Source organism: Ictalurus furcatus, chromosome 9 (assembly GCF_023375685.1).
Source record: "Ictalurus furcatus strain D&B chromosome 9, Billie_1.0, whole genome shotgun sequence".
NCBI lineage: Eukaryota > Metazoa > Chordata > Actinopteri > Siluriformes > Ictaluridae > Ictalurus > Ictalurus furcatus.
This window is the reverse complement of record NC_071263.1, coordinates 20574329-20602271: the sequence shown is the minus strand read 5'-3', so window position 1 is coordinate 20602271 and position 27943 is coordinate 20574329. Positions and strand designations below refer to the sequence as shown.

Below are 27943 nucleotides of genomic sequence, written 5' to 3'. Positions count from 1 at the left end.
TGCACACAGCTGAGAGTACATTAAAACTCACCTTTTATTATGGTAATGTTATTTTATATGTCAAATTACAAGTGTATGATGTAACAAAAACAGTTACAAACATTTGTATGCATATTTACATTATATATTTATGAAACGTAACAAGCTACATCTGTATAAAGAAAATAACAACTATGACATGAGTTACTGAACTATAAATATTACATCATATACTTGGTATTTTTCAAACCATGATACAAATACCTAGACGTGTATAAACCAATACAACCATAGCAAGAGCGGTTAAGTTTGGGATGGAACTTCTGATGGACGTGAGGCACTTTTTCGAGGTTGTCAGTGGGTGAAGCAGATGGCACTAAAACTCAGAGATGCAGATAAAGAACCAGGCAGTGTTCATAGTGGAATCATCAGAGTACCATTTATACTGCAATTACCATAACACAAATGTCTTCACAACTTCAAACTTATCACGTGAGCTTTACATCATCAAGCGCTATGAAAAGGGGTGGGGGGGAAAGCCTAGCTACATGTCAGTGCACCAAAGCGTCGAAGAATTCCAAAGAAACCACTAAACTGCTGTGAACATAGCTGTTGTTGTTTTTTTGTTGTTTTTTTTTGTTTGTTTACATCACACTGAAATGACAGATTTACATAAGCATTTCTCTAAACAGTAAAGAATGTTCATCTTTTATGCATTCCAGAGTTATACACAAAGTCCAAGAGTTCAAAAATAAAAGACTAGCAGCAAGTGGTTAAAAACTGAAGACGGATAAATGCTAAGTTAACGGCAAAGTGGAAAGGAAGCAAAGAAAGCAGACAGGTTGCATATTAAATACAGCACATTACATGTGGCTTCACCGTGCTGCTTAATGCAGAATGAAAGTAGGCATTACAGTATCTGTCTACAATATAATTGTATGGATGTGGCCTATTCTACATGTCTTCTCAGCCAGCAAGTTTTGTTAAGGTTCATCAAACCTTGGTTCAGCTTGCGACATAAAAACAAACAAACACGCAATCCCAAACAGTATGGGATGGATAGACTTTAAAAAAACAAAACCAAAAAAAAAACTGGAAACTCAAAAATGGGTGTGCTTAACGAAAAAGACAAACATAAGAAAACATTTGTGATCAACAAATCCAAAGAACGATTTTAGTTTTAACAGTCATTCATAGCTGAATTTTATTCCTCTCAGCGCATAATTAGTGATTGTTTCTAGCAGCTTCATATGACTAAACCTTTGAGAAGTGGACTGCCACTACTATACCTTCTCTAGCCTTCTTTCTGCAATACAAGACTAGAGAGAATCTCTAGTAAAAGCTCGATCATTTTCATCATGTACGCCCTCTACTTTCAATGTGAAATAATACTAAAAAGGTGACCTATGTACATAATGCTGTCAACTCAAGCTATAGTATATACTGACAGCAGTGATAAATACAACTCTCTCTTTAAAAATTTGAATGGGATTATTATTGTTGCTTAAATATAGTGTTACATATTTACATAAGGTTTTTGAGTTTGGTACCAAGATTAACATCTACAATATTAAAGTGTCACATCACCGACTTTTATGAAGAGATCTAAGTGTTTCTCATGGAAATATTTGCATAGAAAGTAAAGTGTGTTGATGTAAAATGAACAGGGAGATCAGAGAACTGGAGTATGGAACGCCTCATACTGGCCTTTTCGAAATTGGGAGCAACTTTCCTGCTAACAGGAAAAAACAACAACTTAATTTGGCTAACATATACACAGTATTGTGCAAAAGTCTTGGGCACATGCAAAGAAATACTGTAAAGCAAAGGTGCCTTCAAAAAATTATTAAATTAAATGTTTCTCCATAAAAAAAAAATACTATAAAGAGCAATAAACAGTAATAAATGAAACAAAGGCAATATTTGGTGTGATGACTGTTTGTTAAAAAAAAAAAAAATTTAGTCTCAGGTAGAATTAGTGCAGTTTTATAAGGAAATGAGCTGTAAGTTTTACTGAGCATCTTGCAGAACCAGCCACGGTTCTTCTGGAGACTTTGACTGTCGCTTCTTATTTTTGCAGCAAAATCCAGCAGCCATCATTATGTTTTTTTGTCTGAAAGTGTCTCTTCATTTAATATGCTGCTTTTGTTACTGACATACCAACATTTTTCTGTAACATTTAATTTTGTGCTGGAAAACTAATGTTTGGAAATCTAAAATGTTTTTGTACTGACTCGATAATGTAGAAGTCATAAAATAAAAATCTATAACAAAGAACAAAGGTGTACTAAAAAATAGGTTGCCTAAGACTTTTGCACAGTACTATATTTTATATATATAATGTATATGCATGTGTGTGTAGGAAATTTTCAAAAATGCAGTGTCTAGAACATTTTGTCTCATAATTCCTGATAATGCCTTGCTTGACATGGGGTTTGTGAGTCTGCAGACCTTCCTTAAACAGGGAAGTGATTTATAGTGTTGAGAGAAATATTTGCATGTTACAGCAAGTCTCAAATGATATTAAATCAGGTCAGTTTGTGTTTTTTTTTTTGTTTCGTTTGTGTGCATTGAGAAATGGGGAAAAGTAACTCTCTAAACTATGACAAAGACTACATACTAGACGGAATATAAAACGTGGACATGAAGCTGTAACCAAAGCTTGAAGTGAGTGCTTTTATAAGGGGCATTTGAATGAAGAAACTCAAATACAGGGATATCCCATTTTAAATGAATACAAGTGCCTTGTTCGAGAATAGAAATTGGACACCCTCTGAACCATGATCATTAAAATACCAAAATGGGTGGTCATGTCGTCTAAGAAAAAAAAACTTGCTGGTTGAGCACAATTTCAGCTTGAAAACAAGTAAAAAGCTGAAAAGAACCCAGTTTCGCTCTGATAAACATGAGATGAAATTGAAAGTCAAATGTACATTTCCTGACTAATTGGTCTCTCAATCTCTTGCTGACATGGAAATGAACCAGGGATAAACGTGGACAGCTGTATTACGTCATCAATCACTCTATGCTGGAATGCACCTGTGTGGTCCAAATAGTCTTGCCAATTAGAGAAGGATGCATTTTAAACATTAGCACGATTAATAACAAAGGCTATATGTCATACTACCATTTCAAAAGAAATGACGTTACTGTCTCTTACAAAACAAAGAAAAGAAAAGCAGGAAAAACACACACACTCACACTCACACACACACACACACACACACACACACACACACACACACACACACCCATTACAGAAATTGAAATTTGCACTTCTAAAACTTGCCCAAAGTGTTTTAGTGTATGTACCATTATTCATGAGGGTTACCTTTCACGGGACTAGTGCATGTTTTCTTTTGTCTAATAATTACACAGTCAGCGAAGGCTCCAGTCGAAAGAGAAGGCCACTTTAACCCTACTGCAAATTCACAAAAAGCAAGAAAATATCCCTTTTAGCATACCCATACAGCAGATCCTCTGTATGCACAACCAGTTTTGTTTTCTTTGTTATAGTTTTGATCTCTGTACAAAAGACAACATTCCTTCACAAAGGTTACACGCGATTCGTAATGAAAGTCTGACATTTGTATGTCAAGTGATTTTGTCTCTTTTTTTTGTTTTTGCTCATTTCGTGATTCGCGTTCATTCCATAAACGCCTTCCCTTCCGTAACGAGCTCCGTGACGTGAGCTCGAGAGCCCAAGAAGATCCGGTCATTGGCTTCTGCTGCTCTCGGCCAAATCAAATCTCCAAAGCCTCCAAAGTGGCGGGTGGAGCACCTCACCCGCCTCAAGGGGTGAATGAAAAAAGAAAAGCGACGGCGGCGGTTGTTTCTTCACGTGGCCGTGTATTTCTCCCCCGTCGGCTCGGCTCAGCCGGCGGCCTTGTGCTTGCCACCGCAGCAGTGGCAGGCCTCTCCACAGTGGTGACAGGCCCGCAGTGGTGGGTAGCAGCACATGCAGGGTGCGATTATGGAGAGGCCGAGCAGAGCCAGCCAGCGCACACAGAACTGCTCTTCGCTGGAATCGCACGAGCATGGGTCCGAGAAGTCCCCCTCCGAGTCAGACATGCAGTGGTAGAGCATGCTCTCTGCGCACAGCATGCAGCTCACCTTATAGATGCACTGCTTGATGGGGTCAGGCGCGTCCTGGCACTCCCCACGTCGGTTCTCCTCATGGTTGAACATCTCACGGCAATATATGCAGCGCGAGCGCTCGCCGTCCTCCCGCCTCCTCCGAGACTTCTTGGACTTTAGTAGAGGCGAAGGCTGCTGAGTTTTGATCGAGTCCTTGGTGCCCGTGCGATGCTCGGAGCCTTCCAAAAATGAGTACTCACTTTTCTTGCTGTCCAGTTTGGTAAATGTGGTAGAGAAATCAGCGTCGTCACGCTCTGTGTCTTGCTTCCACATGACCGGGTGCCTGTAGTCCTCATACCCGCGGATGAGGACATCCTTGCGGGGGTTGATCCGAACAACCTCTTCGTCATCCATGTGAAAGCTCACATGCCGCGTCGAGGAGAAAGAGACCTAAAATGATAAAGAGCACAGAAAATTAGAAGGATTGGGTCAGGTAACAGTAACGTCAAGAAATGATGTTTGTCTAAGGCTTGAACTGACCTGCGGGGGCAGATAACGATGGCTGGGGCTGGAGAACTCCTCAAACGGCTGAGCACGCACATAACAGCTACGGAAAGGCTCCGTGGACACCACTCGGCTGTGCGGAGAGAACGGCTCTCTAATGGGCGTGCAGATAGAGGGAGGCTCCTGATTAACCTGAAAAATGAAGAATCGATATTTACAGCCTCTGATTACATGCACCTGCCCTCACAAAGATCAACCGGTAGTGCAATAGCTGATAAAATAAATCAAATAAAACAACAAAAAAACAAAACTATCAAGTGTTCTCTTTCCTTCCACCAGGTGGAGTCTGATATCCAGCAACAACATTGGCATGGGAACATTTTCATGAGTACTTAGTTTCTGTTGTCCTTGCAAACGTTCCCAGACACATTTTTATAGGTGCAGATTCTGCAAGTATGCCCTTATCAAACACAGACACCTCCAATATGCCAGATAAAGTAGCTCAGAGAACAGGAATGGATTCTACATCCCCAAAACCCTAACCTGATGCTTTTGTTGTAAATACATATTGTGTCCAGAGTGTTCAAAATAAAAGAACAAATTATATATATATATATATATATATATATATATACACACACACACACACACACATTTTTTTCCCCCTGGCAATATACCTTGTTGGTCCACCTTGTAGGCTTTTTTCTTTTTGTATTATGTTCACAGTTTGTGATTACTGATCTTCAAACTATCATCATCATCCAAGCAGACGCGCGCGCGCGCACACACACACCCCAATGAAATGTCCATATCGCTGCTGCATTAACGTCTGATCAGCATTGGTTCTGGGGTGGTCCCTTTCCAGTGGTGGATGGAGACAGGGGAGCTGACAAATTGTGCATAGCAACAGATGTGCTACAGTGAGTAATTATATACCTACAAAAGTAAACTATTTGGTAGGTGTAGAAGATAAAATGGGTGTAGCTAGAAAGTAGGTGTACCTCATAAACAGGAAAAGGGATTGTATACATATTCAGAAATGTATGCTGTCTAACAGATGGTCATTCATCCACCGGATACTCCTGGAATGTTGCTGAGATGCAGCATGTAAACAACAAAGAGGCGAGCAGCTTTGAGAGTCTGGTGCGAGTTAAACCCGACCACCTCCACCGCAACACAGGAGGAGGAAGTTCCCAAAAAGCTCATGGAAGTGGGGAGCTATCATGAGGCTGGAAAATTGATATCTAAATTACAGCGTGCGCATCGGAGAAGCCGCATGAGCTTGCAGCTTTTAGGGCAGGCATCTTTCTCTCTCTCTCTCTCTCTCTCTCTCTTTTTCTCACACACACACGCCCACACCCACCTACATCCAGGTTTTTCTGCTCTCTGCATGTGGGGGAGGCTGCTGGCACTGGTTAGTCAGTGCTGTGTGTAAAGTAGCCCACGCCAGTGTTTTAACACACAGCGGAAATCTGGTTTGCTCCCAGCTGCTGCTACAGTAATTACTGTCCTGTGGTTGCTAAGAGATGCTTCCTTTGACTCCCCCCTCACCCCCCACCCCTTTTTCTTTTTCTTTTAACGTAAAAGCACACATACAAACACAGTATGAAGAAGGGCAAAAAGGGAGTGAAGTGAAAAATGGAGTGGAGAAAATGGTGCATGCATTTGTATGTTTGAGAGATAGAGAGAGAGAGAGAGAGAGAGAATGCACGGCCAATGGGTCTGCCGGGGGAATGTCATAAACCAGCTCCAGCTGGAGAAACGCAGTCCAGAACTTAAAAAGCCAGATGACAGCTGTGTGTGCGCGTGTGTGTGTGCGGTGGGAGGAAGGGAGGAGAGTTAGGCAGTTGAAATGAGAACCAGACTTGGAGTTCCTTTTAAAGCCCTTGCTGCAGAGTGGCCTGAGCCCGAGCATATGCAGGGGCAAATCTGGTTGTGATCTACCCACTGAGCACTGTGGGAGATAAGAACTGAGGCCTGGCAGCGCACCAGCACGAGTAGAACGCACATTCGCTTGCTCTCTCTCCCTTTCTTTTTCCTCCGCTTTGCAGAATTGCTCTCTATTCATGGCATGTGTGCACAGGTCTGCTTATCAAATACAAAGTCACACGTAATAGCTCTTTTTCACATGCTCTCAAGGACTTGCAACAGTTTGAAGGTTTTTACACTGAACTTTTGTCTTTAGGATCAAACCACTTGAAGGAAAAGATTAAAAGCTGATGCAGAGCGATCACGCTATTTACGTTACCTACCCAAGAAATCTCAAATGTGCCGCTCTACAAAAATATACTTAACAACATTGCCAATTAACATAAAAGACAACTTTTATGGATGGGAAAGTCTGCTTAATGCCAGATTTGGCAAGACTTGTTCTCCTTTTCCGAGTTTACTGCCTCCCCACAAGATGATTTTCCTGTACACAACTTCCTTACTTAGGGAGGGAGAGGAGACGGCAAACAAATTCTTGGCTCAAACTAAGATGGCTGCAATCACACCAGGAAAGCACACACTCGGCTCCCAGAGGCCAAATCTTCAGGCATTTCTATCTATTCAAGACAAGGGAGCAATTCATCTTATCTGTGTACTCTTTTTTTCTGAAAGAGCAGACCAAGAGTTTGCATTTATTTATCCTAATTCTTCTAAGCACCCACAAGACCGAGAAGTCTGCAGTTAATGGACAGATCATGATTCGTAACTTGGAGGCAAAAAAAAAAATTACAGCTAATAAGCCTCAAGAACGGCTTAAAAAGTAGAGGTGCACCGATGTATAAAGGCTATTTTTTCACGCTATGGGCTATCGGCCGATTATATCCTGTTAATCAAAAGAGGGCGGGAAAACACATAGATCGCGTGCTGTGTGTAAAGATGTCTCTTGTGTGGAATGATGACAAAACTGCAGTTTGTAATCTCTGTAATCTCTGCACTGCTAAAATTTTACACCGGAAGTGAGCAGCAGTGAAGTGGGAGTTTCGGCGTAGAGTCTATTTATTTATTTATTTTTTGCCGCTCTGCTCGAGCTGAATTAAAGTGCCAATACACCATTGAAAGATTTAAATGAAGATGAGTTGACAAAAAAGTAGTGTATATATATATATATATATATATATATATATATATATAGCACAGAAAAATATATTTGTAGAGTAGAATATTTCATATCCAGTTAATGTTAATATATAAGAAAGTTTATATTATATACTACCAGTTTGAGGTCAATGATGATGTAGAAATGCTTTTGTTTGTGGTGAGTGAATGTGAAGCCTAACAGGAGGGTTTCAGTCAGTGTTAATATGAATTAATAATATTCAATAAGTTAAGAAATCTTACTTTAATCTTTATTTAGTTAATGTGTTAATATTCATTAGAGTAATGTGTTTTCTGTTTATGAGACCAGTTACTGTGAAACAACTTGTTGAAATGGAGAGAATAAAGTTTTTATTTGCATTTCCTTCAGAATTGTTGAATTAATTATAATTAATTTAAAAGAAGGCATAAAAGGCAGAACTATCGGTGTCGGCCGATATCACTCTGAATAATTGGATATCGGTATCGGCTGAGAAATTTAGTATCGGTGCATCTCTACTTAAAAGCATTTCTCATTTTCAGGAATACCACATAACATCCCTTGAGTCAGAAGCCCGTTTTGCTAGTCACAGTGGATCAGTGCAGGATGGTGCTTTGGCGAATGTGTAATTGTTTTGTCCGCGCCGTTCTGGAGGCTGAGGCGTGTGAATGACTAAGTGTTGTGCTGCGTCCTGGCTCTGTAACCCCAGCGCTGTGCTGGTGAATCACCATGGCTACATCCTCAGTGGCTCCCCGCATCCCTCCTCCACTCTCTTGCCGCCTAGCAACAGCAGCGCCATTGGAGCTGACGCATCACTGATCCCAGGTAATCTCCATAGCCCTTTTCTCTATGAATGAAGTCAAATTCCAGCATGGTTAAGGACTAGGACACTAAAAAAAGACCATAATCTGCCTTAACATATTATCTCTGCTTGAATATGTTTAAACACTGTAGCAAGGTGATAAAGGTACACGTTGACAGAGTACAGGATTTACAACTTTGTGGTTAAAAAAAGCAAAAAACAAACTGATTTCTACCCAAAATGAGGAGATATCATGGCAGAAGATCAGTCCTCTCCTCACCGGTAAGAGAACTATTTTTCTACAAAAAATAATAATATATGAATTTATGATTTTATGAAGTGTACTTTGACATGAAAGACAGTCATACCTCTCCGGAAGTGCAAAATTAGGAATACTTAGGAAGAAATATATGGGGAAAATAGTAATAAATGTGTCATAAAAAAGAAAGAATTCTACTATTAAAAGTATTCTCCTATTCCCCCATTGCATCGTATTTGTGATAGTTGTGATAACTATGAAATGTGCAGAACCTGAAAGCTGAAGAAAAAAAAAATCCAGATCAGATCTTTTTAAAAAAAAAAAAAAAAAAAAAAAAAAAAAAAAAAACTGTTCTAAAATGAATATATCCACATGGAAGACTTCTGGACTCCTCCAAAAAGCAGTTATATGAAGTCGAAAAGCTGTTCCATGCAGTCACTTTTTGGAACCGAGTGCAGATACGACAGAACAAAAACTTTTTGTTTTCTTCAACACATTGTACTGACCCATATCTATGTAGCCCATAAGGAGCAATGCACTTGAGACAGAAGATTAGGCCTGTCCAAGGGGAAAATTTCATCACCACCCGTTTGCGAAAATGAGTCACGATATCTGTTGACTGCTACACGCTTCTGCCATACCAGGTGCCGATATCATTTCACACAACATTTGGTAATGGAGGCTGGAGTGTTCTTTGATTTTTTTTTTCAGATACCGACCACTCAAAATGGGTGCCAAATGACTAAGGGGCATTAGGCAGGCATGTTCACCACATCTCGGTCTGCTAAGCCTTGGCCACTTTGCATTAAACCTTGTGGTCGACTCACCTGTAATCCATCTTCAGGAACCTCTGAGTCACTGTACACCGGACAGCCTGGAAAGTGAAAAGAGAATAAATGAGTGAGGTGCTTGTGGACAGAGCAGTACTGGGAACATATATTCTGCAATTCTGAACGTATAGGGTAAATGTGAGTTGTACTATTGTAAATTCATCAATAAATGCACTTTACTGATCCACAAGTGGACATTTGCGTAAGAAGGTGTTTGGAATATGGATTATCAAACTGATATCTAAAATCAGTCTGCAAACAGGAAAAAGACAGTATGAAATTCAGGGGAAAAGACTTTTCCAAGTATTAGTTAGTACGAACTAATATCTCCCACCATATCTACACAGAATCACCCTAAATCTGGTGATTTTGTGATTATCCGATGAATTATAGGTATCATGACCTGCCTAGGTCTGCACCAGCACGGCGAGATCTAGAGGAGAAAACCATGAGGGCAAGTGAAGGAAAGACAGAGAGGTGGCACGCAGCTTGGATGGGAACGGCTTTGAGTTTCCTGCAGCACGACTCTGCCGGTGCCAGGCCACTGTGCTGGATGAGCCATGTGCCTGGTTGCTATAGCAACAGCGCCCTGCAAAGCTGCCACGCTGCAGTGCGGGCAGTGGAGCAATGCAACAGGAATACAGAGGAACCTGAGCGAGGCATTACACAACACAACCGGGCCTGAAATACATGAGAGCAGCCCACCCCATCTGCTGAGTGTGCTCCGAACCGCAGCCTCCAGAATATTCCACCAGAACCAAAGAACAGCTCAGACATTACGAGAACTAGAGGACAGACTGGACTAACGCTTACGTTAGTTCAGTGTGGTCTGCCAAAATAGAGGGGATTCTTTAGTATAGCCTACATTAGCCATTTTCTGCCAAAAACCCAAGTCCGTTGAATATAAACAGGATAGAAGTGTGTACAGCAGTGATGTTTACAGGAAACCAATATTGCTTCTCCCTCCATTATATCCAGTTCAACACTTATTTATATGCTATGTCTAGTGTTTTTACTCATAGCAAGTGTCATTTGGTGCCTAAAAAAAGCATTATATAAATGAAATTAATTATTCATACTGCTTCCCTGCTAGCTATAACTGCCATCTCTGACATTTGGTAAGGAACACGCTCAGCATCAAAAGCTGCCAGACCAAATCAACCCCTCCTCCAGTCAAACTGGTGCTCCCCTGTCCGCTCCACAGATTCTGTTCATCCCCCGGGTGACCACGCCTTCTTTACCTGCCAGCTACCCTTCCCTTCACGGTTACCTGCTCTTGGCTTACTTATATCTGATTTAAGATAACACTGCACTAATCAGGTTCCCGAAAGTTGCGTCATGCTCTGGAGGCATTTTAAAGTTAATTAGGCAAATTCTGTAATCTAGGGTTCCGATCTGGTCTAGGGTTGGGCAATGACGTCTCCTACCCTGCTGCTGGACTGTGACACACATTCATATAGAACAAGTGTACACGTGCACACACACACACACACATATATACACACATATACACATATATGCACACACACACACATACACACACACACACAACTGTTTTATTTGCAGGTAATTGTCTGGGTTGAAGTAAAACAGCTGCAGGGATGAGTCTGGCTAAAATAATAAACAACCTAGCTGATTCCAGAAGGAAGAGAAGAGACATCTCAACATTTCGATCAGATTAAACAGTGGTTCATCATACCTGTTCTCATTTGAGTTCACTGATTCTGAAATCTTATACAACTTGAGAGCATGAGTTGATGAAACAGAAAGTATTTCAGAAAGAGGAAGGACACAATGCCGCATATAAGTCTACACACGTATTAGTTGTTGACAAGAGATCATAAAGGAGCGAGGAGCCAAACCTTGCTTTATGTCCTCCAGGGCTCGCCGTATCCCTCGGTCAAAAGCTCTGGCATCAGCTGGACTCTGGAAAGTCAAGCCAAACTTCTTGTTGTCGATTCGCCAATGGTGGAAGATAGGGTTGACTTTGTTGTAGACCAGCTCCCTCTTTATGATGCACTCCAGCACAACCTGATCAGAGATAATGTCAGATTTAGAAATAAACCAGAGGCAGAACAACTTGTTACATACTGTAAATTACATATAAGGTGTAATATAGTGGATTAATAATATATAAGCATGCTTCGTTAGTAACAAAGTTTCTAGTGGCTCCAAGCAATTCTCCAAACCACAGACAGAACACATGCAGTCAAAGTGTGAATGCACAAAAGATTATTAATAATAAGGGCTTTTGAACAGGGTTTAGCCCTTCCCCTGAGCAGATTTAATGAAATGAGAAACACCCATTAGTCTCCAGGGTTTGAGTGCCAGTGGGGGAGTCAGAGAGAGAGAGAGAGAGAGAGAGAGAGAGAGAGAGACAGAGAGACTCTATACAAGAGCAACAGAAAAGACATGAGAAAACAAGCAGTAACATCTGTAACTCAATTCTTTTCTTAGTTCTCCTTCTACAAAACTAAGGAAAAGGTCCATCAAATTTGGCTATGGCAGGACCGGGTCAAGTGTCAAGGTGAGACTGAGTGTAACCGCTGTCAGGTAAACGCATGCAAAGCGAGCAGAGATGGAAGTATTGCTGCTACAGGAGAAGACGCCATTCAAACAGTGCACTCCAGCAGGCAAAGAATGGCACGAGAAGACAGCAAGGTGAGCAAATGCAGATAAACAAACAGTGGGGGAGGGTCAGCGGAAGAACAGCAGACAGAAAAGGATGAAAGGCAGAAAGAGATGAAAGGAAGAACAGTTAAAACAGAGATATGAATGGAATTCCAGTTGGTGTGTGGAGGACTCGTTTTAGAGCCAACGACCGAGACACTGATATCAGTCTCTTTGCTTGATTGACATGGTGAAAGAAGAGTCAGATGATGATGATGCGAGACACACACACACACACACACACACACACACACACACACACACACACAAAAATCCCAAAACTGGTACTGCACCCTACATGAATCCCAACCCGCTTTCCCCTACTTTCCGAATGATGGTGTAATTCAGTGGCAGATTAAAGCTTGTCTGAATAGAGAGAGCGCAGAAGCCCATTGGTGGGCTATATTCGGCCTGTGCTGACTCATCAGGACACTCTGTGCCGCATCGCTACACTTGTAGGCAGATTCTCTCCAACATCACAGTTATTGCCATCTCTCTCTCAGTGCCTTTCAGACAAAATGCAGATCAAATCTAAAGCCCCAATCCCCCCACCCCACTCTCCTCCTCACTCAGCTAGAACACGCCAAGCATCTCACTATCCAAATAAAATGCAGGTCAATTAAAACTGCTTAATATACAGTATTACTTTACCACAGAAGATAACCCACTATTTAATAATAATTGGTTTATCTGAGCAATAATTCTGTGTTGATGGCACTGGTATTTGTGGAAAAAAATATTTTGTTTATTGACTACAGGATTAAATCTAGTTGCTCTTACTGATTTTAAAGGCCAAAAGCCTACAATGTGTAGACGAAAAGAGACTTCTCCAATCAACGCTGTGGGAATACACAGCACTCCTACATTTTCTCTCTCTAAACAGCTTGTCTCTATTACTGATGACATCAGCCGGCGTCATGCGGTGCGCTCCTATTTTGAGCTACCTGCCCTGTGGATGAGTGCTAAGCAGCCACTTCCTGTGAGCGCTGAGCATGATGATCTCATCTCCCAGCCCGTTTTCAGGAGGATGTGCGTCACTCAGACATACAAGTCCATGAAGGACCAGGCTGGGTTCCAGGAGCGGATGCTTACCAACTTGTCTTTGAGTCGCTCCCCCTGGATGAGATAATCCACGCCGCTGGGGCTGTCCGAGTCCGGCCGGCTAACTTTGTGGACCGACACGCAGCTGAGGCCTCCGCCTCCCAGAGGTAGCCATCCGCCGCTGGAGTCATCGCGAGTCATGACCACTGCTCTCACACGCGCATAACTGTCACTGCAAAGGCAAACGCATCATTAGTGAAACCTTCAGACTGCGCTGGAATCAAGATGGAGAACAAAATGGCTGTTCGATGCATGCACTATGTTTGTAATCATGATAATCACTGTTTCTGTTTTTGAATACACTTTATGACTAAAAAGAGGGAGACGGTTAAATGTTTACGTGTGTTCAGTGAAAACCTGGTAAATTATCCACAGATCAACTGGGTTTTTTTTTCCTTTCTTCAGCTTTCACCTAATACGTGTGGGAAGCAGTTGTTCTCTCTCTCTCTCGTCTATTGCTCCTTCGATTAGATAATAACGATGCGAGTCCGGAAATGACAAAGGTCACCGTTTGACAAACGCAGCTCTTTATGGATCCTAGTAATAGATTAAAAGACGTCTTTTTTTTTTTTTTTTTTTTTAATAGCTCTGTAACATTTATATTTTCTCCAGTTAAAGTCAGTTCTCTGGTGGGGCATACAAATGATTGAAAACAAATCGTAAAATCTGTCTTTTTCCCATTTTGGACGCTACATTTGCCACTTCTCCTTTCCTGCTAACAGAATCCATGCTTTAACCACTGAATGATGATCAGCATTTTGAGAAACCTGACCAGAGTACAAAATACAGAAGGTCATACACATCATCAGTATAAAATACACCCACACCACCCAATCCTGATCAGAACTAGTACGTTACTAATGTCAAGTGAATTTGCAGTATGCTGAATGTATGCCTGTTTTCTGCTTAACAAGCTAGTTGGTATAATCCTCCACACACAAGCAGTGGTTCACCGTTAAACATATTAAAGTCAAAGAGGTTATTATTTATCAGGATCAATTCCTTAAAAAAGAGAGGTTAAATAAAGATAAAGCTATATACACACACACACACACACACACACACACACACACACACACACACACACACACACACACACACATTGATATTGGAAATTTCTTTTCTAAAGCGAGTCAGTAGACGAATAACAGCTGTGGTAAAAGACGGAAAAGGGGGGGAAAAGCTCTAGACGAGGAAGAAATGGTAGTTTCAGCATCAAGCATGGCTTTCATTTGAAACATTTCCACTCGGACAACACTTTATTTGCACAGGTACAGAGATGACTATGACCTACAATGTTTCAGAAGTGTATTTGTATTTGAAAAATCCTACTACAGTGTTTTTAAAAGCACTTCAAGGAAAAGAAGTCAAGCGTGATCGAACACAAAGAGCAGAAAAAAAAAGGACTGACTTAACCTAATGAGACACACTTCCTTTCAAATCCGCCCACCCTCACCCCACCTATCTCATGAGAGCAATCTCTTTGCATTGCACCACGCACACACACACACACAAAATCAGAATCATTTGCACACGATGATCAACACACAGACAAAAGGTTGGCTTTTTTCCCCTCCGTGTTGAGAGGGCAGAGTTCAGGCGGAAGAGGATCAGCCAAGACACAAATTCCCAAAGATTCCAAGTTCGTCTGCTGGAAGAATGACTACATTTCCGAGAAAAAAGGAAGCGACTATTATGAACTGGAATATGGGTTTCTGAGAAGTCTGAAAATATTTTACACCCTTGCTCAAGGTCCAGATCCTTAAAATGTCCATAGGGATCATTCAAATATGTTTATGCGTAATATGTTTCAAACCCTCAAACTATATTAATGTAGATTGTTTTAAGAAGACTTCCTTTAAAAAAAAAAAAAAAAAAAAAAAGATGCCGAAAAAGCAGTATGAAAAAAAACCAAAAACAATGAGTGTAGTTCATCATAACATTAAAATAAAGAGTACATGCTCAGAAAAGAGACTTTTGGTTACAGAGTAACTTTACAGGTCACGCACTACCCTGTTTTGTCTTGCCCTAAGAAGATATTTTTCACATTCTGAGAGTTTCAACTTCCCTAAAGAGCACATGTGTAATGCAGTTGAAAAAGGGAGACTACAGACTCAGCAAGAAGTGGCACAAGCCTTCTATAAAAACATCCATAAAGGAAATATGCTGGAGGTTTCATGTGTTCTATCTGCCATTTTTTGCCATTGATTGTGTTTGAAACAGACTGATCAAAACACGGCGTGTTTGTGCGACTGCTACCTTTAATCAGCTCTAACGCTCAGCTTTGGCGAGGTACGTGTTCATCTTTAACACCTAGAACTTACAGGGCAAAAGAAATCACACCACCACTGTGTGGGCGGCTTGTGTGACGCACCCAGGCATTGGTGTACGTGTTCCCCACCACGTGAGTGAGAAAGAAATGACTTCTTCATTCTTTATACAGCAAATTAAACAAGGAAAACAAATGCTGTAACGGTTTTTGGTTTACCTAGATGCAGAGAGCACTCGGTCTCAGGATTTACAATCATGTGCAAAATCTCCCAGCGTGTGAAGCACTGCTTGAGTGCATGTGTGTGAGGCCTGACCCAGGAGGTAGGGGGATCCAGGGCCAGCCGTTTCCTGGCCCGATTTAAAGAGGAGGAGGTGGTGGAGGAGGAGAGCAGTAGGATGTGGCCTGAGCCCTGGGCTCCTGCCAAGTCAACCCCAGCCTCTCCCCCTCCCACTCCACATCGCACAATGGCTGCTTCTCTGCTGAAATTTCACGTTATTGGATACCAGGCCTGGATTTTTGTGCTCGCACAATGTCCAGGCAGTGGAGCATGCTGCAGGAGAGACACGCTCTGCAAGCTAAAGCTGGAAAAGCTCCTCTTTTCATTAGCATCAGAAAGGGGAAAAAAAATGTCACCCCTCTTTCCTGCACCAAACCAAAGAAGGCCTGTTCAGCTCCGCTGGCCTATTTCCTTTATGGAAAAAAGGGGAGAATAAGAAAACGCATTGAATAAATCACCGTGAGAGTAAATAAAAGGTATTTTCAAACTCATCGCCAACACTTGTGCACTTGATTTCCGAAGAGCAAACTTAACGACAGCATATTTGATTCAAAGGCATCTTAGTAAACTTACACTGCACTTTAGACTGTGCATGTTGAGAAGCTAATCAAAGATTTCATCTTTGAAATGACAGGACTGGAAGTGTATAAGCTATCACTAAAGCGATGTTACTGAAGGTGAGGATTAGGAAGTTTCTCACTGGGTCTATTTAAACAGACATTGCTAGAAACAAACAAAAAACTTTACAGAAAGGTTCCAAGAAGAACCCTTTTAGAAAGCTAGAACCGTTAACCATCAGAAAAACCCTTGAGGTACCATTTTCTTCCATTTTGTAGGGAACACATACACCAGGGCATCGGAGCATAAACTGCTGGTGTCACACAAGCTCCCAGCGGTGGTGTGGCTTTGCTCTGTAAGTTCTAGGTGTTTAAAGATGAACATGTACCTCGAGCTGTGCTTTAGAGCTGGTTACGGTGAAACCCGTGCATATACACACTGTGGTCTGACTGACTGGTTTCAAATGCAAAAACGGCAGTGTTGGTTTTTTTTCTTCATGGTTTCTCAACAAGCACTAATTTCCCACAATTCTCCAAGCTCAGGGACTTTCACAGAGAATTTGTGCTGCTTCTTGTTGAACCTGTAGCCTCTATTTGTGAACTACATTACACGTGTGCTTTAGGGAAGTTTCCAAAAAATAGAAGAAGAAAAATGTCTTCTTAGTATACGATTGGACATACAGCATATTCATCACATAAGACTACGCAGGGTCATGTGACCCACAACCACAAAAAGATTCATAAACCATTTTACTAGTGAGGAATCAGACTGGACCGTGACGCATAGTCGAGTCATGGAGAACATCCGGCCTGCCTATAAATGCTGGTTTATTCTTCTGTGTTGAAGTGCATCTGCATATTTGTGTTGTGACACAGTGAGAGGCATGGTTTGTGTGTAAGTGTGGTAAACAGAGGTGCACTAATGGGCTGATGTGCAGCCCTCCAAAATCCTAAAACAGTGGATAGTGCATCAACAAGCCTTCAGCTGAACACCGATTGGTTCAGATGGGAAGTGTGTAACACTGTCTGGGTTTTATGAAGGGTTTTGGCGTAACGTTGGCAATATAATTCTTTAATCTGACTGGTAACCTGCCTTGAATGTAATGCTATAATGAGCGCAAAGCATCTGAAAAGTTCTTATGTGCAGTGAGATAAGAGAATGAGAGAAGGGTCAGGTTTCTGCAGGCATGAAAAGTATGCTTGCACAACTTCATTATAGTTAAAGTTATGTAACTATATTGTAACTATATAAAACTAAAAAGTGTTTCACGTCAGGTTAATTAGCTAGCTAAAGTGCTATGGTAGGCAACATGAAAGTTTGCCGAGTTCATTAGTAAAAGAAATAAACTGAGCATTTTAAAGACATTATGCAGTCCAGATTTATTAAATACTTCCTGTAAATATGCGAAATTCAAACTTCTCTTTAACACGCAAGTAGTAATCTTCATCATCAACACATCCACTACTTTGCTTCTTCTACACTCATTCTCCCTAGTGGACACATTCACGCCGTGTGTACATATGAATGCAAGCACCCGTGCACGGAGCCCTCACATGTTCACAAATACACGGGCGAAGAAGTATAAACAAGGCACAAGTCATGAGTTGCTATCCAGTGGAATTTGTTTATTATCCAGCATGATCATATTTCTTCTGCACACCCTGTCCTTTATTCTAACAATCATGCTAATGCATTATTCAAAACAACAACTTAATGCCAACAAAAATAAACGCAATACATCGAAATGAAGTTGTAGTAATTGTACATCCAGTAAGATTTTAAACGCACCTGAACATATACCACTACATTTAGCTTTGAATGAAACAAATGTCATATAACTGCATCTTCGTTGTGAACTGTGTCTTATTTTACTTCTAATAAGCTAAGAATAACTTGTTAATCAAATGACCGGAAGAAATATTTAAAAAAAAAAGTGCTAGCAATTTTTGAGCATTGCTGCTTTAAGCTTGGCCAATACTTAACTTACTAAATATGGTTTAACATACACAAATAATAAAAAAAAAGAATCTTACTAAAAGGTTCAAGTAGATTTTTTTTGGATTGTAAATTGGACGGTATCAGTTTAATGTTTGTGTATATATGGTTTTATAATATACCCAAAGATTAAGTTAGGCAAACACAAGCAAACTTTTGTTCTTTTGTCCATGATCCTTTTCAGCAAAGAAACGACCTTAAATCTTTTCTTACCCGTCATCTTTATATACACACACCAATCAGCCATAACATTAAAACCATCTGCCTAATACTGTGTAGGTCCCTCTTGTGCCGCCAAAACAGCTCTGACCTGTCGAGGTATGGACTCCACGAGACCTCTGAAGGTGTGCTGTGGTATCTGGCACCAAGATGTTAACAGCAGGTCTTTTAAGTCCTGTAAGTGGCGAGGTGGGGCCTCAGTGGATTGGACTTGTTTGTCCAGCACATCCCACAGATACTCGATCGGATTGAGATCTGGGGAATGTGGAGGCCAAGTCAACACCTTGAACTCTTTCATGTTCCTTCAATGTTCCTCAAACCATTCCTGAACCATTTTTGCAGTGTAGCGGAGCACACTATCTTGCTGAAAGAGGCCACTGACATTAGGGAATACCTTTGCCATGAAGGGGTGAACTTGGTCTGCAACAATGATTAGGTAGGTGGTATGTAACAGATTAACATCCACATGAATGCCAGTACACAAGATTTCCCAGCAGAGCATTGCCCAGAGCATCACACTTCCTCCACTGGCTTGCCTTCTTCCCATAGTGCATCCTGGTGCCATCTTTTCCCATGTTAGCGACACACAGGCACCCGGCCGTCCACATGATGTAAAAGAAAACATGATTCATCAGACCAGGCCACCTTCGTCCATTGCTCCATGGTCCAGTTCTGATGCTCATGTGCCCATATACATACACACGCTTTGTAAAAATTTAACTTAAACTGATTTTATGTATTTAAAGTGTTATACGTTTCTCAATCATGATTATTTCATTAAATATCAATTTCTTTTTTTTTAATGATTTTGTGGCACATTTCAACATCGGATGTCTTGTGAAATCTGTATATGAAAAGTGCAAAGTAAACAAAGAAAAAGCCCACATATTTCCTAATGAGCAGTAACCAGACCATAAATCATCCATGAAAATCATTTTATTCTTCAGTAATGCTCCTGAAATAAAAACCCTTCTCTTTATTCTCCTGTGGTGCAGGTCTTAAATTTTGAGAAAAGAAACTATAGAAATTAAGACCCTATAGTCCCATCTGTATTAAATTAGTATTAAATATCTGATAAAATACATTATTCATCTTGGCCCATTGAAACTTACTACATGTTACCTAACTAGCTAATTTAGGCCTATGATGCAGCTAAAATGCATTAAAAAGTTGAAATGAGTACAAGTTTAAGATGGCTACATGAATTACAACAAGGCTTTCCACATGAAGCTATAACAAACAGCAAAACAACTGCCAAAAGGATAGTATACCCAGGGGGTCCGCCAGATTTGGCGCCATCGATTTTCTGCCTCACTCTGATACGATCCCATATTTTGGGAACACAATCCCGACAACAATGCTTTAGTGCCCAAACGCTGTGGTATCGCAATAAATCAAGGCCCAGGGTTTGTGTATCGAAAGCAGAAACTTCTTCTCAACATCAATCAAGCCACATATTGAGATGATCTTAATTTAAACCGCAAACATTTGGAAAATTAAAACCTTGCACTACATTTACAGAAAAAGCAGAACCGCAAGTTTGGACTGCAGCAGCGTGGCTGTGAGCTTTGATGTTCAAGTGCTCTCCAGGGATGCAGCTCTAATCGACAGAGTAAATGCAATGAGGAACCAGGTTCTTCCACCATCATACACATGAGATGAAACTTCCCTCAATATCCCTCTTACTCAGTTTGTGGATTTAATTAGCATGACTCAGCAAATGCCAAACTTTTCCCATTGCATTTTCTCTGTTACTAATGTTAATCATTTATAAGCTCCTGTAACATCACATCATGCTTGTATTAGCTCTACTGTGAATCTACAGTTAGATCTTCCAAAACCACAAGCCAGGGTTGATATCTACATAAAAAACTATATATATATATATATATATATATATATATATATATATATATATATATATATATATATATATATATATAAAAATCTGTATGGTACAAAAATATCTGCATCTGTATTTACATTTAAACTCAAAGTGGACATGGCCTAACCCAGAAGGTTTTTTTTTTTTTTTTAATGAATCATACCACTATGTCCACTGGAGAACACTTGAATAAACCACAGAGGTAGAAATGCCAGCAACATCATTGTGGTCTGTGAATTCAGGCTCTGACAGTTCCTTTACTTTAGTTATATCACTCATGAGTTCATAATCGGTCTCAACTAGAGATGTGCACTGCAACTTTTTTTTTTGTTTGAACCTCCTAGCGATATTTTCTAACAAACTGAGTTGGTTCTATTTCTCAAAATATAAACAAACTAGTAGCCCAATTTAAACCACTGCTACCCTGATCAGGCAGTTACTAAGGCTGAATGAAGGCACAATGTAAATCCATAGCACAACACCGTATGTTCATGATCCTTGTTTGTCCTGCAAGTTTCATATCTGACCGCTTCTGATTGTGTGACTTTTTGTCCGGCAAGCTTCGTATTTGACCTCTCCCACTCACGTGAGCTTTTTTTCCTTTTTTTTTTTTGGCAGCTTCCTACAGGATCACACTCTTGTCGCACATCTCTAGTCTCAACCAAATACCCTGTGAATGTTTCTGGAAAGCTTTCTAAGGAAAAGAAAAAAATAAATAATGAATTGTGTTTAGAACACATTATCGCTTCATTCAGAATAATGCATTCATATTCGGTTACATTCCTAATAGACACTATATTCATTAAGCAGACAGATTTTGTACATGCAACTACATACCAGAGGTGCCTTGAGTAAAGAGCATAGCCTCGGTTGATTAATTATATGCTAGGCAATTAAATGCTCATGGAATAACTTGGCAGTGATACACAATTCACGATCTTCCAACAAACGCAAGACTAACACTGTTACATGCAACACGCTGAAGTACACTTATGCAGGCTGGACTGGCAGCAAGCTCTCTCACTGGCACTGATCTCATGACATTTTATGAGTCCAAGATGAATGATGATGCTAATGATATACAGGATGATTAGTTACAGGACAGCTGTATCTACGCATTTCCCACTGAGCTTCTTTGAACATCTAGTGAGCACATCATAATGTAGTTTGTTCTACATAAAATATACACATTATTATGAGTGTAAGGGTAAAATGTGAAATAACTCCACTTATTGTTGTTTGATAGAATAACGGCAAATACGTACATGGGAGCAAACACTTCAAGGCACTATACACCCAGGCAGGCGCACAGATTTACCCTCCTTATTTTCAAAGAGTTTGGGGAGCTGATGAACAGCACAAGGCTTTAGATTTACATCTGTAGCCCGTTATGCCTGTGGCCTCCTAGACAAGAACACAGGCTTAGCGCAGCTGCAGCCTAATCAAGCTCAATGCGCGTGCACGCACACACACACACACACACACACACACACACACACACACACACCCCTCAAGGAATTTACACACAGTTCAGAAAGCTGGAAGACACTATGAGAGACAACAAAACAGGACTTCGTGTATATAAGTAAATATGAAGTGCAATCAATACTCAAGTAGTCACTCAGTTATTTATCCCTTTCATAAAAAGGGGGAAGACAGCGTATGGCTAAATCAAATCAGAACTGAGCCACGTCACTGTACAAAATGATATTACAGGCATGTGACATTCATGCTCGTTGCTTGCTCTGTTCCTTAAATATAAAAAGGAAATGAGAGCAACTTGAGGGAACTAGTTCAGCTCTTACTCAGTATTTGAGTTTGACCATGGAAGCAACCACACTCAAAACTCAGGATTAAACTAACACAAGTCTCACAATAATATTTTTCAGGAATAAAACTAACATATCTGCTTTTATTCTTTATAAACCATAAACGTTCATGTCACTTTAATAAAAGGAGCCACCAGTCACGCAGCATTATCAAGCTTCAGGGAAAATGCTGCTAATCATTCACTTCCTACACAGACATCATGTAGATATGTCAGTCCAAAAACCAACCTTTCTCCCACGGGATTTCTTCTAAACACCACTTCTTTCACCAGCTCCACTTATTTCACTTTATGTGTGCTTGATTTATGTTTAACTATAAAATAGAACAACTACCAAAAATCATCAAACAGCAGGAAACGTAAGCAAAACTGGATCCTTCCCATTTTAATCCGGCCACACAACTGACAAAACCACCGTCACAGGAAGTACACAAGTTACCATTTTAAACCATGGCATCAACAAAACTGAGCTGTGAAATGTGCCCTGAGGAAAGACTTGTGCGCAGAGACATGCCTCGTCGTCTCGTCTAGATGAGAATGTCACTGAACTTAAAAATGAATCAAAACCGAGCTGAAATGACAGAATTAAATGCAAAGTGACGGAAGCTGGAAGTCTGTTGAGGAGAATCAAAAAACTTTTAACATTATGCACTTTCATTATCAGTTCTTTCGCAGATTTCTGGCGCTCTTTCAGAATTTTCAAGTCGACACAAGACCGAGGCAGTGAGGCTTTGAATAGTTAATAGCTCGGCCTAAATAATTAGCCTTATGTACTTTGGCCAAGTCATCATTAAACATAAGAGTCATATTCAGATGACTACGCATCATTTGTAAAAGTGTTCTGGGGGAGGGGGGAGGGGGAGAAAAGCATTATAAGAACATTGTGTTGAATTCATCAGTACTAATCAAATTTCTTTTTGACCCTGAACACCACATTGCTCTTCATAAAGTAAAAAAAAAAACAAAAAAAAATAAAAATGAAAGAACATAAATGTCTATAAAGCTCAGGCACAATCATTTGGCTATCTGATCTGTGTGTATAAGTTAGGAATGAATCCTTGTTTTTGCTTAGCAGGTTGTCGTCACACTAAGCCATCAATGTTATTTTGACATTTATTTCATATAAATGTATATACATTTATACATATATTTATTTTTCAGCCTAAACAAAACAAACTAACCATAGCCTGTACTAATGCTAGGGGCATGTTAAAAAAAACAAAACAAAAAAAACAGCAACGTTTCCGTCACTCATCAGCAATATGAATGAATGGCTGTTTTTAGCTTGACCACAGACTGACAACATAAATGTCATGTCATCAGTCATCAGCTTACAGACTCTGTTTATTTAGGTCATACACATTTGTCTTTTCAAAATGTTCAAGGTATCTACTTAAAGTATCTATAAGGAAAACCTTTATAATTTTTTTATAATCCAACAAAATGGTGGTTTCTAAAGCATACAAAAAATCGTTTTGACAGGAAACTAGAAGTGTGCTATGCTGAATTGGTCACACCACTACAACTGACTAACCTTGGTTTATAAAATGGTTATATGGTACTGTAAATGTAAAAACATATATACACTACATTAATACCAGATAATTTGTAGAGTGCATCAGGGGACAGGTCTGGGTTCAGTTTTTGTAAAACCTTTGTGTATATCTGAACAGAATAATGGGATTGTCCTCACCAAAACGAATATGTATGCAACCTTCAAATTTGGGGGGGGGAAAAAAACCACACAAACACACACCATAAGACACCATAAAAAACACCATAAAAGGCACCTTCCAAAACAAATGCAGAGGTAATAATGATATTTGTGCCCATAAACAAAACCTAGCCATTCATGTGTGTGCATGTGTAATTTGGTTGATCTGCATGTGGGGCCCTGTGGGATCCCATTTTCACAGAATTTCAATGTAAATTTGCATGGAACAGCAAAGACAGCAGTGTGTCCTGACGAAAAGCTCAGGCTTAGCTAGTAGCTAGTATGTAATTCGATCAGCCAAGGCTGCTAATCAGACATCAAAGTTGTAAACAGGAAGTAATACATGCGTTTGAACATCGTTAGCTACGCTAGCTCAGTGTAAACACACCGTGGATCATTTTTCTTGCGATAGCTAGAACGTAGTTTAAACTCACCATTAGTATTATAGCACCACATGTTCTTCTTTATTTGTTATCTTCTTTAGGCCAGATGGAAGTGAGTGCAACTGTCACCAATATCAACAAACAAATTTCAACTGTTGCTCCAGATTATTTATTAAATACAGACATATTTGATACATATTTGGTTTGTTAATGGGGCTGTAAGTAGCTATATTTGCTGCTGCAACAATATTTCATTATTGTCCGAGTTGTAACTATTACTATGCCAAGTGCTAATTTTGCAGCACTGGTCCAGTCAGAGTTATAGGCAAATGTGACAGCTCTATTTCTTTTCTGTTAGCTTAGAAAGCCTCTAATAATCCCATCAAAGAAACTAATTAGTGTTACCTTCATTTAGGACTGAGCTACAACCTATATCACTTAGATAGCCAGTCACTCAGTAAGGATTATTAAACATAAAAAATGGCGCTGCCAGGACATGTACAGTGAGTAAGGTTGACCTAGAATCAGACTACACAACAGCATCGCCAAGTAAGCAGCACGCCTCTGTAGCGAAACTGACTTTAAATTCAATCCACACCACACTACTGGTACAACAGCACGTTTGGGTTTTATCAGGAAAACAAATGCCAAGATATACGACAGTGTCAATGGAACATGAGACATGGGTGTAGTCAAATTTGGGCCAAACATATTTACAATACAGTGCACTTAAAAAAAACGTGACAGAAGACGTGGAAAAGTGAATAAACAGCATGTTTATCCTGGTTCTCCATGTGGGTGTAATGGCTTTAATTAGTGTACAAACACTTTGTATGGCACACATTGGATTAAATTATGATTTTAAATTATGAAATGTGAAAAGTGTGTGCCTTGAATCATAAATTAATCTGAAAATAGAAAAAAAAAAATTTATTTGGAAAAACAATAAAACAAAGCCCACAGGATGCTAGGCATGACATGTTCATTTCTGGATGATAATGGTTGTTGATATGTGACCCGTAGAATACTTTCAAAACAGTGATATGAGTAATAAAACTTGTGTTTTATCATGTTACCTATTCATTTCCTGTTATTTTTTAGCCTTAGGCCTACAGTTTAGATTAGCCTCCTGTGTTAGTAGACTTCATGAAACATCATGGGTCTCCATGCACACACAAACACAGGGCAAATCTTACATGCATCTCTGATCTATTCACCAACATCTGAATATCAAAATAAAATGTCATTTTAAAACTCACAGCAGTGCAGGTTATTTTTACTGTTACCTAACAGCTTATTACACAGCTGACTTCAGTAATACGCCCCAAAAGATATGCAAATACATACACAAAACTGCACCGTAATAAAGATAAAAATGCAGGATGTTAAGGTTTTGGAAACTATACTGCATATGTACTCTAGGTTTGGAGTGAAAATTAACACTGCGTCACGGATGAGACACGTCCTAACACATGCAGAACACACAGATGTATCCTCTTGCATTTGTCAACACCACTCAAATTGCACAGGAGTTGGAAAAGAATCATTTTGTTGAGAAGAACGATGAGTGATTTTTTTGCTAAACTGTCCCATCATTTTGTTTATCGTGCTGTCTTTCTCCTGACCACATCGGCAGCATCTGCTAATCCTCAGCATTGCGCCAAAAAAAAAAAAAACCTTCCTCGACCAGGGACAAAAAAGAAAAAAAAATCTTTAAAAAAAAAAATAAAAAATTATAATAATTGTGCAAAATGGTGACTTGAATACATAACCATCACAAGATGACCTATACATTATCAGTTGGAAATGAAAGAACAAAAATAAAGTGATTTTAACATTGCATGTGCTTGGACATGAGTAGTTTCAAGGACACAGAGTCTGATGATACATGGATCTGATACATGGGGAAAAAATGGCGAGAGAACATGGGCGCTCCACTGACATGAGGCAGAGAGAGAGAGAGAGAGAGAGAGAGAAATCTGCAGTGTGCATGTAGTGCGACCATCAAAACTTGAGCTGAACAGCAAAGGCCATTAGAAATGTACGAGATGTGCCAAGGAAATAATCAGCTCAACAGCATGCTAGCTGTGATCTTTGTGTGAGCCTCCGGTCTTTACAGTAGAGCGGAGTGTGAATGAGCAGCCAGGTAGTTTATGAATGGAGGCGGTCACGTGACCGCAGCGCCTCCCGACCAGCTTTTCCTCACTGACTGTCAACAAGCGAACAGCCCATTAAAAAAAAAACCCACACGGATTATTCGTGGAGAAAAAGAGCAAATACTCAAAGAATACCACATCACTTTACACTATATTACGAATCCCTTTATCTGTAGTTTTCATAAACACCGGTTTGAGGGTCAAAAACGGTCATTTTCGCGTTTTTTATGAATGAGGACTGCGATATGCAAATGAGTGTGATTGAGAAAAATATGGCGTCCACAGCCTGTCTGAGCCCGACATTGCGGTAATAATCCCGCACTCTGAATTAAACACCTCACATCGCGCAAATGACTCCTTTTTAAAGTCTTTCCAATTATATATATCTACAAGTACACATTTTCGACCTGTTTCGACATCAATTCGTGGCCACTTTTACCAACGAAAACAAAAAACGCTCGACAAAATTGACGAATAGCACAAAACAGTGGGCTCCATTTACACTGTCTTCTTTAATCGCGATCATGTTTACATTTTCCCCAGCTGCCATGTAATGCTAATATTTCATCACACAGACCATTACATTGGCACGGCTAACCAATATTATCCTAAATACGATCTTATTTCCTACTGGGTGAAGTGAAATAATTCACTGGCTTTATGAGAAGCTTATAACAAGCACGGTAATGTAAAATATGAGATGGACAGCGTATAATACAGATCTTTAACACACAGACAGTCCTGATGAAATGAAACGGGCCTTCAAAACAACATGGCAAACAAGTATCATAAACTACAAGTGAGAAAACAGATGATAAAAATGACCTGTGAAGGGTTTAAACCCACATCACAGTAATCATAGTGAAAATGATCACCTTATAGACTATAAATTAAAACATATCTCCTGTCACTCTGCCGCAGTAATCTAGACTTAGTACAATATAAAACAGGAGAAAAATAAACAACCCAAGAAGACATGTTTAATCAGTGGAAATAGGTTAGATTCCGAGTAGGTCCAACAAATGTTTAAAGTTAACTCACTCGTTATTTGGATTTGCCGGTTCTTCGCTCATTTTTTCCTCACGGGGATCCAAAGCCTGCAAATAGCATCGACGACGCAGTCAAGGCGGGGAAATAAATCGCAAAAATCACCATTTTGGTTCGCATCGAAACGCAGTTATTCACAAAACAGCGACAGTCCGGTGTGACGGCGGTGCATATTGCTGCTGAGCTCCGCAGCTCCCACGAGCCAATTCAGAAGAAGGACTGGAGCCGCGGCCGCTGATTCGGATCTTCCCAATGAATAAAATCCATCTGCAACCGAGTGATCATCCTCAACGTCCTCAACTGCGATCAGTCACAAATTCCAC

General features: G+C 40.1%; 1 protein-coding gene across 1 annotated transcript; it reads right to left on the bottom strand.

Moving 5' to 3' along the window:
* On the bottom strand, positions 1 to 27823 carry spred1 (sprouty related EVH1 domain containing 1). The gene is made up of 6 exons (XM_053632961.1): positions 27615 to 27823; positions 13278 to 13458; positions 11378 to 11546; positions 9513 to 9559; positions 4597 to 4752; positions 1 to 4506 (listed from the first exon to the last, which is right to left on the bottom strand). Exons 1-6 carry the CDS (start codon positions 27644 to 27646, stop codon positions 3853 to 3855), a joined length of 1239 nt encoding a protein of 412 aa, XP_053488936.1. The 5' UTR covers positions 27647 to 27823; the 3' UTR covers positions 1 to 3852.
* Positions 27824 to 27943: the final 120 nt, after the last annotated feature.